This window comes from Thunnus albacares, chromosome 8 (genome assembly GCF_914725855.1).
Source record: "Thunnus albacares chromosome 8, fThuAlb1.1, whole genome shotgun sequence".
In the NCBI taxonomy this organism is placed as follows: Eukaryota; Metazoa; Chordata; class Actinopteri; order Scombriformes; family Scombridae; genus Thunnus; species Thunnus albacares.
Window position 1 is genome coordinate 17,791,493 of NC_058113.1, and position 12,507 is coordinate 17,803,999.

Below are 12,507 nucleotides of genomic sequence, written 5' to 3' on the forward strand. Positions count from 1 at the left end.
TGTTGTCATGAGCAGGTACAAGATCAGGACAACAGACAACAACTTAGAAAAATCACCATAACATTGCATTGTTTAGAATATATCTTAATATTGGTGCCAATCCTTCAACATATTCACTTCAACATATTTGCAGTAGTAGCTACCACATACACATAAGAGGTGACTAAATGCTGTCCTGCTACTCAATGACACAAATTTAATTTGTAAAATATAGATTTTTATATAAATGATAAAAACAGATAAGAAGACGTGTGTGTTACGTAGCAAAGCATTAGGCATTAGACTAATGCAGGACATTTGGTTAGGATGCCTCCTGGCAGTCTCCCTCTGAAGGTGTTTCAGGCACTTCCAACTGGTAGGAGACCCTGGAGCAGACCCAGAACATGCTGGAGGGACTACATATCTCTTCTGGCCTGGGAACACTTTGGGATCCACCAGGAGGAGCTGGAGGACATTGCTGGGGTGAAGGATGTCTGGGTGTCCTTACTCAGTCTGATGCAACTTTGACCTGGTCCCAGATAAGTGGTGGAAAATAAATGGATGGATGGATGGATGGATGGATGGATGGATGGATAGAATGACAGATAGATAGGTAGATAGATAGATAGATAGATAGATAGATAGATAGATAGATAGATAGATAGATAGATAGATAGATAGATAGATAGATAGATAGATAGATAGATGGATGGATGGATGGATAGATAGAATGACAGATAGATAGGTAGATAGATAGATAGATAGATAGATAGATAGATAGATAGATAGATAGATAGATAGATAGATAGATAGATAGATAGATAGATAGATAGATAGATAGATATGCCCACAATATATGAGCCTGGCCCTTGATGTTTGTCCCTTTGAGTGCTTTCTCTCTCCCTGGGCTGGGAAGAACAGCTTCAACTCACCTGTAGCTGACTGGATTCTGTATCACTGAAGCAATATTTCCATATTTTCTCAGGTGATTGGTGGATATTTTGTTTGACTGTGAAACTATCTTATTTTTTCCTCCCCTTCTTTTCTTTCTTATGTCTCGCCAACAGTTGTGTTATTTTTTAACTAGATCTGAAATTTGTGAGTAAGCTAACTTGTTTTCTTTTTGACATATCTGTATGCTGACTACAAAACAGAGAAATGAGTAATGGTGATTCAGCGCACAGACTGAATGGGACTGATCTTTGAGTGGAAGTTTATAATATTGTGCCACCACGCTTCAATGGTGATGGCAAGAACAGCATGCTTACCAATATCTTTATAAAAGTGAATAAGTGATGAATCACCCTCATGTATGAATCACACATCAATCATAGTCCAATTTTACACATGATCCATGATGATGAAGATACAGAAAAACAGAAATGCATGGCAAAAATAGCATATTGTCAATATTTTAGAGACCCCCACCCCCTTCCCCCCAAGCTTTTCCTGGATCTCCTGTAGTTCGCACCCCATATGTAACAACATACTGCAGGTGTGCATGCCTGCTTGCCAGTAGATGAATGCTTGATCATGTGTCACTAAGAACTACCAGTTATCAGAATGCTATGCTTTATTCACTCTGTTCTCGATCAGCAAAAATGACTTGCTGCAGCACAACATCAAGGGCCTATCTGTACTGTCACATCCAAGTATTATATCCTCTCTGCAGAGGACTTAATGCTTAACTTGTGTGAAGGAGGAGTCAGCACGCTCCTCTCTCCGCTGATGTGATGAGATCCAGTAGTGACTGGGGACAAGCCTGCAGCTCAGAGTGAATGTTTCCTGGAGAACGGCATCAGATCAGCCGGTGGGATGAACCATGGAGAGGGATCAGACCGAGACGACTAGACAGAGCATACTCAACTCAGCGGGGAAAAACTCCCTGAATTTGACTGAGCTTCAAGACAGGATAAGATATAGGTGGTTGGAGAGCATAAGAAAGACAAGGCAATGCTATTCAGTCACACTGAAGTTTAGTTTCAAGAGCATTTAACAGTGGTTACACTTTACATATTGGAACATTAATTACGGAGAATGAAAATACTGTGAGAACCAAATCCACGAGTAAAAATGTACAGAAGTGGATGAAAAATAAATCCAATAAACATAAGTCATAAAGATTTTTTAAAAAATGAGATGCACAAAGGTGCAAATAAAAATCAGAGTTGGATGATGTAAAGGAAAATACACCAAAGTTGAGCATTTGTGAGTTAGATACATAGCATTATATCATATAATATGTTTGCAAAATGGAACAATTCCAACATGGTTGTGCAAGGAGACGGTGACAAGAGTTTCAGTCTAATTTCTCTGTTGAGAGCAGAACAATAGGTGTAACTGTAAAGTGGATTTATGACATTAAAAACATTGAGCTAGGGTTACCTGATCATAGAACTCTTGCAAGGCAAGTCACCGTGGTGCCTCTGTATCTGTGATTTCTGTGCATGGTCTTTGTGTATGTGTGTGTGTCTAATTGTTACAGTCCTATGGTAGCAATGTTTTCTTGCTATTGTCATCTGGTTCAGTCCTCTCCCAGCCCTGTCGAATGCGGGTGAGGCTGCGGTCCACACAGGGCAGGAGGAGCAGCAGCTTGAGCACCAGCACTACAGAAGGCACCACCAGAGCAAGCATGTAGGCTGGAGGAATGTACCACTTGTAGGAAGACGGGCGAAGAAACCTGTCCCAGCCGTACAAGTAGGTGTGAAAGGTGCAGAAGAACAAGGTGAGGTAGCCAAGCTTGGACTGGAAGAGAGGAAAACCAGTTAAGACACACTCACAGTGTACATACACACGCACACACAGTCACACTTCCACAGAAAACACAGGTCTAATTGCTGTATAATAGGCTCAGTAAGCTGGAATGTGAAAGACTGACCTTTACACAGACAGGCTTTTGACCTATACATGTGCACACATTCATCTAATTTGTGTGCACAGAAGTACATAGAGGTAATTCAACTACCGTAGGTACACGTACACACACATACATACACACTTGCACATTTACAGGCATGTAGATCCATTCCATACACATGAACATAACTTAAAGACTGTGGCTAGAATAATGTATGTCCCCCAAATTACATTTGATGAATAACTTAACATTTAAATCACTGCTCTAATTTGGGCTGGAGTAAAGGGGAGGGGTGTGGAACGAGGAAATGAGTTTGACATGACCCAGTTACATTTATGAATGAGTTTGTTCCCTGTAGTGAGGCCGGTTATATTTTCAATTGGTCAAAGTCGAAAAAGGGTAAACATTTGTGTCTGCCCACATGAAAGGGAAAGATGAAAATATTACTAACATACATTAAACAGATTACCTTCAATAGGAAAAAATTTAAGAGAATCTTAAAAACTATTTTACATCTGGGCTAAAGCACAGAATTGTCCTCATCACTCATAGCTTGAATCTTGGCTAAAGGACATGACATGAAGATTGTGGCAAATAATTTTGCTTTCAGTATCCACATTCCTTAAAGGTCCAGTAGCTTCTCCGTATATTTTGACACTAAATGAACTTCAGCAGCCTAGAGCATAAACAGGTGCAATAGTGGCAGTATACAGTACACTCTTTAAATATATCCATCAGGCACTTTCTACCTGGATACCAACTGAGCCTGTTTGATATTGTGAGCATGTATCTCTGTGTTAACTGAATCATCAATCTAGTTGTCATTTGCTGCTTTTCAAGGCCACAGTGAAGAGGTGAGATAATCAGTTGTCCCAAATTAAATTTCCCAAATGAGCTTGTTTGTATTCATTTTATTAAATGCTGGCTCTTGAGGTGTCATAGAAATGTCTCTAAAATGACCAGCAAAGTGCTTGCCTGCCATTCAGTTTCCTTTGCTGACTCAGAGTGCCAAATCTGTTGGCTACAATAGGTGTGAAAGCCTTTGCTATTTCTCATTTTGTTAAAGTGAGTGTATTTAAGTGCAAATTTAAGTGGAGAGTACCCACATGTACCTTCTTCATTTGTGGGCGGATGTGTGTATGAGGATGTGATCAGAATACAGACGTTTGGTTTCTGGAAGAAGATTTCAACATTCTACAAGCTATTCAACTGGAATGCAATATGTAGACAATCTGTCATTTAATAATTGCTGTAAACACACACACAGGCACAGACACCAACATGTGCCTAAGGGGAAATCTGGTGGAGAGACCACAGGGCCAGCACGACTGGAAAATGTAATAAAAAATTCCAGACTCGTTCCTCCAGTTGTGACTGCCAGTATTTCACCTTGTAAACAGGATTCAGAGATTGTGCCAAATGTTGATAGCCCACAGAGTTGTGAATTCTGCATCGCTGTGAATGTGCGGATACACTTAAGTTCACACATATCATATGACCCAGCCACAAATGCCAGTACACACCTGTATGAAGCTGAACTCCCTCCAGCTGAGAGCATTGCTGACTGAAGGGAGAGAACTTATTCCCAACAGGACATACAGGCCGAATCCCAGAATCCCCATAGAAAGGTAAGAGTCACCGCGCCAGGCTGTGGTGGTGTCAAACGCTGCCGTTTTGTTTTCCTTGATCTTAGAGTGACAATAAAACAAGGCAAAGAGATGTGTCCAAAATCCAAAATCATCTGAATGTATTGTTATATACTGTACGAATAAGCAAGTACTTTTAATGCAAACACAAAGCTTTGAATTTATCAAATACACTTGTTATTTAGTAATGTGGCTGTCTTACCTTTGAAATGGTACTTGCAGCAATCTTGAATCTCACATAATATCTATGTAGACAAAAGTGACACAATTCAAAACTGTTCAATTGTACATATAGGCATGTGAGTATCAGGCTTGAAACTATGTGAACCTGCCTTTTAATATGTTATTGAATATGTTATCCTTTTTAAGATCACATGTCTGTTCAACACTTCATCCTAGTCATACTTAGACAATATCAATATTTCCTCTTTGACTACCACTAATGTCATTAACAGTACTGCTGCTACTGCTACCACCAGTAGCAATGTGTCTGTGACTGCTACAAACATTTATTACACCCTACAAAGACTAATTACCCCACTATTTTTAAACTGTTTACGTCATGATAATGCAGTCTACAACAGCCCTGCAACCCTGTTCATATCACTGAGGGTAGACTAAATATTGGAAAATCCTCTCAGCATAATGCCATGCAATTTAACAACAGCAATACTACAGCCTTCCACAAGGTTCACAGTGTCAACTTAGTAGGCTATAGTTACAGTTACAGTTCTTATTACTTGGTAACCACTGTGCCTCAAATTTACAATGATAACAAGCTATTATTTGTTTTGGAAGAATTCAACAACAAAGACGTAATAAAATGTTTCAGATATATTGTATTAAAGTATGAGGATTTGTGCACCTGCTACATACCGTATGGGGATAATAAGAGTATAAAGCACATGTAGAAAGGCAAAGCCAAGTGCTACCAGTCCCAGTTGTTTCCTGCACAGCATCCAGCGGTCCAACCAGTCAGGGAATCGCCTGAAAGAGCCATAGCTTGACTTATATGATACAATTTTAAAATATATTGGGAAACCTCAATGCAGGCACTAAAAATAAGACAATCCTGGTTTGATGTCTGACCTGTACTTGGTTCCTCTGTAGAGCTGGAAGACGGCAGCTATTATACCAGGTAGGTAACACAGAGACAACATGATGAGAGACACAATGGGACACACCTGAAAGATAGAGAATAAACACAGAGGAGATTATTGTGAGGACAACAGGCACCAGATATGAGTTAAATGGTTTCTAGAAAACATACCTAGAGGCTACCTTTGAAAGAGGAACACATGCTAGCAATCTGCAGGACACTAATAGTCTTTACCTTGTTAGCCAGGGACACCATGATTCTGAAAGAGATGTCTTTCTCCTGTTCAACATACGCATAGATGACATCTCTAATAAGCACGTAGAAGAAGAGGGAGGTGGTGAGGCCGATCGCCAGCTTTAGCGGCAGCCTCCACTCTGGGAACAGCTGCAGGGGGAAGTCCTCCAGCTCTCTGGCTGCTGACAGAGACCCCCGGTCCAGAACACTGAAGCCCAGCTTGGTGGCCACTTCTGCCACTGCTTGCTTTGCCTCAGCACTGTTCCCACAAATGTACACCTGCAAACATTCACGCTTTTTAAAACCCTAATATATGTCTTCATTATATTATATTTATGCATTTATGTTTTTGCATTTACACATACAATGATGAAAGGATGATTCTGACTCCAGAGGATCAAACATTAAAGTACTTCCTGTGTAAAATGCTAAATTTGGTTGAAGAAAGCAGGTAGAAACTAGCAATTTACAATTCTCAGTCAACATCTATGTTATCTATGTGTGATACACCAACACACACCAATACATAAACATAACCCTACCCCACTCCCTCACCCCCACACACACAACACACACATGCACTCCTGTGTGGTTTTACTGTCCTCTGGGATTGCACAAACAGATCAAAATGAAACAGAAAAACCCACATATGCCGCAGCTTTGCAGTACAGAGCGAGAAAGCAAAGCATGCGATGGGAAGCTAAGATCTAAGAGCGACTGTGGAGTTAATTGATTCGAGGATACATCAGAGATGGCACTCACAGCAAAGACATAAGGCTGACTTCTCAGATTTGGCTGCTTTTACTTTGACTCGGTTTGATCAAAACTTCAAAACAAGTTAATAATATAATTTGGACTCAAATTCTTTACAGTTTGCAAGAGACTATTATTTTTAACTTGTTGGTCAGTACCCCACTGTGTGAACAGCAGACAGTTGTCAAATGCTTGAAATTCTGCAGCGGAGGAAGAATTTGACAAACATGACTGAATAGATTAATTCCAAAATGAGATCTGTCACCATTAGAAAAAACAACAACACTCATTCCTAAAAAGCAAAAGAAGAAAACCTAATTTGGTACCTTTTAAATTTCAGCTAGTTGCCAATACATTTTGCCAATGAAACAATAGTATTCTAGGAAATCTGATTGTCAATATTTCAAGTGTTCAATTTCAAAAAGAACATGTTTTTAAATTCAAACAGAGAAACATTGTTTGGAAACAGAACAACAGCAACACAGGTACCTGTCTATTGGCATCTGAGGGTCCGTTCTGCACGGTCCAGGCAGACAAGGTGTTAAAGGCTTTCACCACATGCGATTCAGGAATCAGCCTGGACAACAAACAACATTTCCTTCATGTAGTTGGTGATTCAAACCACATATCCCAATATTTCAGGTAATTGCTTTATTGCCTGATTTCCCCTTACCTCTGCAGATACTCAGCATTGGCCTCTGGGTATAGATTCTTCTTGAGGTTGTTGCTGACATCCACCAGCACCTTCCAATCAATGAGATTAGCGGAGTGGATGAAAAGTTAAAAATTAGAAAACCGCTATGTTACACAAAGGCATCTGACCATGCAACAGGGTACCTTCCCCCTCAGTTGAGGTGCAAGCATCTCCAGAAAGTTGTAGTGTTCTCTGTGGATACAAATAAACACCAGACTGGCTGACTGGGCTGCAGCTGCATGGCTCATCACCTGTACAACACACACAAACACACACACACACATTACTGTTGTCATGCACGGTCATTACACATGGCAACACACTCTGTAATGACTGGCTCAGCATGTTCAGTGACACTAGTTCGCTAGTTAAGCACATAAACTATTCATTTACATACTGTAGTGCACAAAAGATGAAAACAAAATGCAGCAGAATGTCACACACACAGATACAGACACACACAGACATTATCAGTGACCTTGTTTAGCTCAGTCAGCTTTCAAAACCTGATAAGAACTGTTTTCTTTCTCCCAGCAGCAGACGATGCACTTTGGCTTCATCGACACAGTTATTGGACTTTGTTTCAGAACCAGCATGCTGCGCATATTCTGAAGAATCAACTTTCGATTATTTTCATTCAAAATAAAGCCCAGAAAAGGTTTGAGAAGATGTCATGCCATGTTTTTTACCTGAGCTCCCTGAGGCAAGGGGCCACAGCTGTGAGGTCTGCGGCTGCCGTACACCACTCTGTAGCCATTCTGGAGCAGACGCTGGCCCAGAGAGCGCCCTAAGTCCCCCGTCCCAAAGATACACAGCAGCTCCTGCTCAGGGGCAGCTGCCGTGCCCAGAGGACACAGCTCCACGCTCTGTGGCTTCACCTCTTTTGACATGCCGCTCAGTCTGTCAGTCGACACGGCCACAGTCTGACACAAACACTGAGGATATCTCCTGTGGTTTTGAAAGAACAAAACACTCCACCAGGTTTTCTGTCAGTCGTGGACAGCTGTAGTCAAATATGACTGAGTAATATGTCCAGATCCAAAGAAGATGAAACAAAATGATTCTTCAGAGAAACTGCTCTTCTGGGTGATTCTGGAAAAAGCCTCAGCAAATGCCTCTGGTGCCCATGTGTCTGTTCTTCTAACTCATTACACTCTGAAGTGACACATTTTTCAGCTGTGAATCAGTTTTTGTATTGGCCCATCCCCTCCCAATTTAGGATGAACTCAGGGTGAAGTGTGCCTAAACTGGGAAACTCCGCGGCAAAAAGGTGGGAGGCATGTGTGTCTGTGCTGACAGTCACATGTTATGTTTTCTTTGTGCAAACTCTGTGCCTGTTTATGTCTCTGTGTGTTTCTATTTGGTTAGGACATCTTGTGGCAAAGATTCAAGTTCTTCTGGGAAAACCAGCAGCTCAAATGTGACAGGTTATGCAACAATGGGAAACACTTTAACTCCAAAACACTCTGGTCTTTCCAAATTACTGCAATGAATGCTCGCAGTAAGAAACACAAACAAAAACAGGAAGGTAATAAGTGAAACGCCCAGTGAACTTGAGGACATAAAGGAAATACACATATAGCACATTGTGAGACTTTTTCTTCTGTAATATAAGGTGCTCAAAGACAAGATCATCTTAACAAATTAAGGAATTTACACAAAACTCATAAAACTTTGAAAGTTCGGACAAAAATGGGATTAGTTGACAGTTTACTCATCACAACTGTGGAGCAGTAATACTGGTTCTCTCTACAAACATATAATCTGGACCAAGTCTAGGTCACAGTATGCAAACACAATGTGCTGGAATGCTGCCAACCCCCTGCTCTCTTCCCCTACACAATCTCCATTATATGACCTTAAAATTCACACAACCTACCAAGCACATAATTACTTTGACATGTGTGTGAAACAAATAACACACATTTTTATTAGCAAGGGGTTATTTGCCATGTACTTGGAGTGAAAGAACCCAATCCATATAATCAGTCACTGATACAGTGGTCAGTAGAGGCAACAGCTGATTCATGGAGTTTGCAGGCAAACCCACCAATTACAGTCTAATCTGCACTCTTGTGTCGTCCCTATGAGTAATTAATGTTCTTAGCCCCATAACTGAAGTTGGCCTCTGAGTGCAGCCCCTCTTATTTTCCCAGAGGTCCAGAATAGCTTCAGTGTTCAGGGTTGAGGTGAACCACAGACCTAGTGACCTGTCCTACACTGTAATTATTCCCTCTGCTCTGCTGCTTCACTAAGTGGCAAGTGTGTGTTTGTGCGAGAATGCATGTGTCTACGTGTGACACAAATATAACGGTATTTTACTAGTGCACACACACACACCCACACACATACACATACACAAGATAATGTAATGAAATTTGTCGCTGATCTGGTTTCTTGGGCAGTAATTAGCCTGAGACCTTAACAGCAATTAATCTGCTGTTCGGTAAACAATTACTCCCGTATGCTTCCTCCCACAAGATCCTGAAGCCAAAAGCAGCGTGGTGTTCATGCGATATTGGGTCAGGCTTGATACACAAAGAAAAGCCACCAGTTGTTGCATCAGTACACAAGAACAAAAGCAAACAAAAGAATGGCTGAGAGAAAAAAGTGTTAAGATTTAATGTAAAGCCGGCAGGTCAGCGTTGTTTCAATGCTGTGCTGTGGTGAGATGTATTTTTTTGCATTATTTAGTGGTCAGTTATGACTGACCCAGAGTTTCTTGCCATCTGAAGCTAAGCTTAAAGATCGACCAGTAACAGCCCAGGCACTAAAGAACAGAGCTTGACCTCAGCTGCACTTAAGTACTTGTGAGCCACATACCAAACGATCCAGCCCTGAACGGCGTGGGTGGCTTTCTGATGATCAAAACAAAACTGAATAGAAGCTGCAATCACAAATGTCAGATGTGGGGGAAAAAAGGCACTCTCAGGCAAGGGTGATGATTGGATCGCCCAGTATTCCCAGGCTACAGCCATTACCATGATTGGCTTTATACTGCTCAATATCTTATTATCTAAGCAAAACACAGAGTGCATTAGAGACACAAGTCTATGCTAATGAATTCTGGTGCATGAAATAAAGCTCACTGATTCAGTAACATCCTGCTTTCTAGATCATTATACTATCGAAATGATTGATTTTTAGTTACACTTCTCGAGGTTTGAATGCAGTGTGTTGTGTGGGGTTCTGTGCTATTTTTAAAGCAGCTCTAATAAATGTATAATTATGACCGAGGCGGCATTTAGAACATAAAGAGCTGAAGAGAAAGAAGGAAGAGGTGATGTGGGTTTTCTATGATGACGGGGTTATCAGAGCAGATGCTCCCCAGGTAATGGATTATCAGATACATGAATAACTGTAGCAATTATTCAGTGGAGAGCATGGTCAGGGGGGATGAATTATTAATAATCTACAGTGGAAAGATTTGTTGCAGAGTGTGATTTGATGTCAAAAAGAAAGAGAGAGATAGTAGAGAAAAGGGACGGGTGTGATAGAAGTCCTGCTAGATAATAGTTGCACAGTACTGCAGGGGGGTTTGGTGGGTAGAAGTAGTTGGATATGAGGTGTGACCAAGCCGGGGAGATGCTGTGCCGCAGGGCAAAAACAAAGAGCGAGAAACATCCCGGTCTGAGGACGATGTTTGGTACAGTGACTTTTCCCTCTTCTCGCTTCACCTCCTTTACATGACACATCTGCTGTTTGTGTTTTCCTCAAGGCATTGGGTGTCCTCATATGAGCCCCCTTGGCTGTCTTTTTGAGGCTATGTTTTGGGTTTGCAGGCCATGACCCGACACAGCCGGAAAGGCCACATCTAAAAACAGCTTTTCTTAAGGCAGGAATATGAGAGGGCCCAGCTGAAAAACAACACACATATATATATACCCTCATCATTTACTCAGAAAATGGGCTAAGCTAGTCAAAGCACCTGGTTTTTGTTTTGTAGCGCGTTTAAATGAATAACAGAGGAAAATAATGTCCAGCTGGCTGGTTGGCAGCAGATGATATCCTGAGTGAAACTTGTCTCAGCTTTAGAGAGAGTCAGGAACAGTGTTGCAAGCAGCTTTTTCCCTGTTAGACAGGAAGGACTCTCTCCGTCTCTCACTGTCTCTCTCTCTCTCCTATGCTCTCTCTCCCTCCGGTCTATCACTGTGATCGTTTTAGAGATTTAAAGTGAAATCCCCCAACTGACCCCTATTGCACTGGTGCTCAATGAGTGGCCTGTAAAGTTAATGGGTCAGATCCAATCTTTCATTGTAACACACCTCACTCCACACGCACACACTCACATGTCTTCCCTCGCTTTCTCTCTTCCTCAGACACACACATCTTCCTATATCTCTCTCTCTCTGACTCTTACAATGCAGAGCAGCATCAGGACATGGTTTCAGCTTTATAGGGGTTCTAATCACAGCGCTTATAAAATCTGACTGAATGAGGGAGCAGTAGCTCTTTGGAAACACTGATGTATGCAATATAACAGAGGCCCTAAGGAACTAAGAGTCTGGACACTGGATGGAAGAGTACACTGAAAGTGAACACATTGACATTCACAAAAAAACAAACTTTAAAAGGATGTAGAGGTGTTAAAATATAGAACATTAAACAAAAAATGGGGAAAAAACTCAGCACTTGATGACTCAACTTAAAATATAGATGAACTGTTTTATCTTTTAGCTTTGTTTTTATGCTGGATAAAAATAAACAATGCTTTTAATGAAGAATGTTTGGCTATTTTTACTGATTATCACTCTTCACTCATTTACAATATGTCTTCTATGCACATATAATGGGCTCTGACCTCATCATTCACTGCAAAAGCCCTAAAAAATTTTCCTTATCAGCCTCTAACTATGAGCAATGGGTAAATGTAATTTTCTGTCCAAGTTTGGTTATTACACATGAGAGATTTCTGTATTTTTTCTTTTTTTTCCCCTCAACTCTCTCTCTCTCTCTCTCTCTCACTGGTTCAAAGTGAGTGGGGTTTGGTTACAAAAAAATGATGTCACATATTTTCATGTACCGATCAGGATGTATCAACATTTCAAAAAGAATCTGATGTTGTTTGTTTGGTCGTTGTCAATAAAATCTGATCAAACCACTCTCACACAGTCCTCAGGAAGGAGATTAGCAGTTTTTGGGTGTGAAACTCTTCATAGATAATACCTAAAGATTTTTTTTTTACTTTGATTGTTGCTTATTTAGTGATTAATATTTAATTTTACAGACAAATAAGACTTTAAGC

General features: G+C 40.8%; 1 protein-coding gene across 2 annotated transcripts; it reads right to left on the bottom strand.

Annotated features, from left to right (window-relative positions):
- Positions 1-1,938: 1,938 nt before the first annotated feature.
- LOC122987771 (metalloreductase STEAP4-like) lies at positions 1,939-8,509 on the bottom strand. 2 transcript variants are annotated; one of them, XM_044359803.1, is made up of 10 exons: positions 7,952-8,509; positions 7,406-7,513; positions 7,242-7,312; positions 7,058-7,145; positions 5,816-6,094; positions 5,572-5,666; positions 5,359-5,469; positions 4,685-4,727; positions 4,360-4,524; positions 1,939-2,659 (listed from the first exon to the last, which is right to left on the bottom strand). In XM_044359803.1, the coding sequence occupies exons 1-10, from the start codon at positions 8,150-8,152 to the stop codon at positions 2,504-2,506; spliced, it is 1,317 nt and encodes a 438-aa protein (XP_044215738.1). In that variant the 5' UTR covers positions 8,153-8,509; the 3' UTR covers positions 1,939-2,503. The 2 variants fall into 2 exon arrangements, with proteins under 2 accessions (XP_044215738.1, XP_044215737.1); XM_044359802.1 differs by having other exon boundaries at positions 1,939-2,724; positions 7,952-8,500.
- Between the last annotated feature and the right edge of the window lie 3,998 nt (positions 8,510-12,507).

Coding starts and splice junctions, on each gene's coding strand:
- LOC122987771 (XM_044359802.1), bottom strand. CDS start 8,152: ATGTCAAAAGAGGTGAAGCCACAGAGCGTGGAGCTGTGTCCTCTGGGC. Junction 4,728..5,358: donor ACTCTTATTATCCCCATACG/GTATGTAGCAGG, acceptor TTGTCTACATAG/ATATTATGTGAGATTCAAGA. Junction 2,725..4,359: donor GGGAGTTCAGCTTCATACAG/GTGTGTACTGGC, acceptor CCTCTCTTCCAG/TCCAAGCTTGGCTACCTCAC.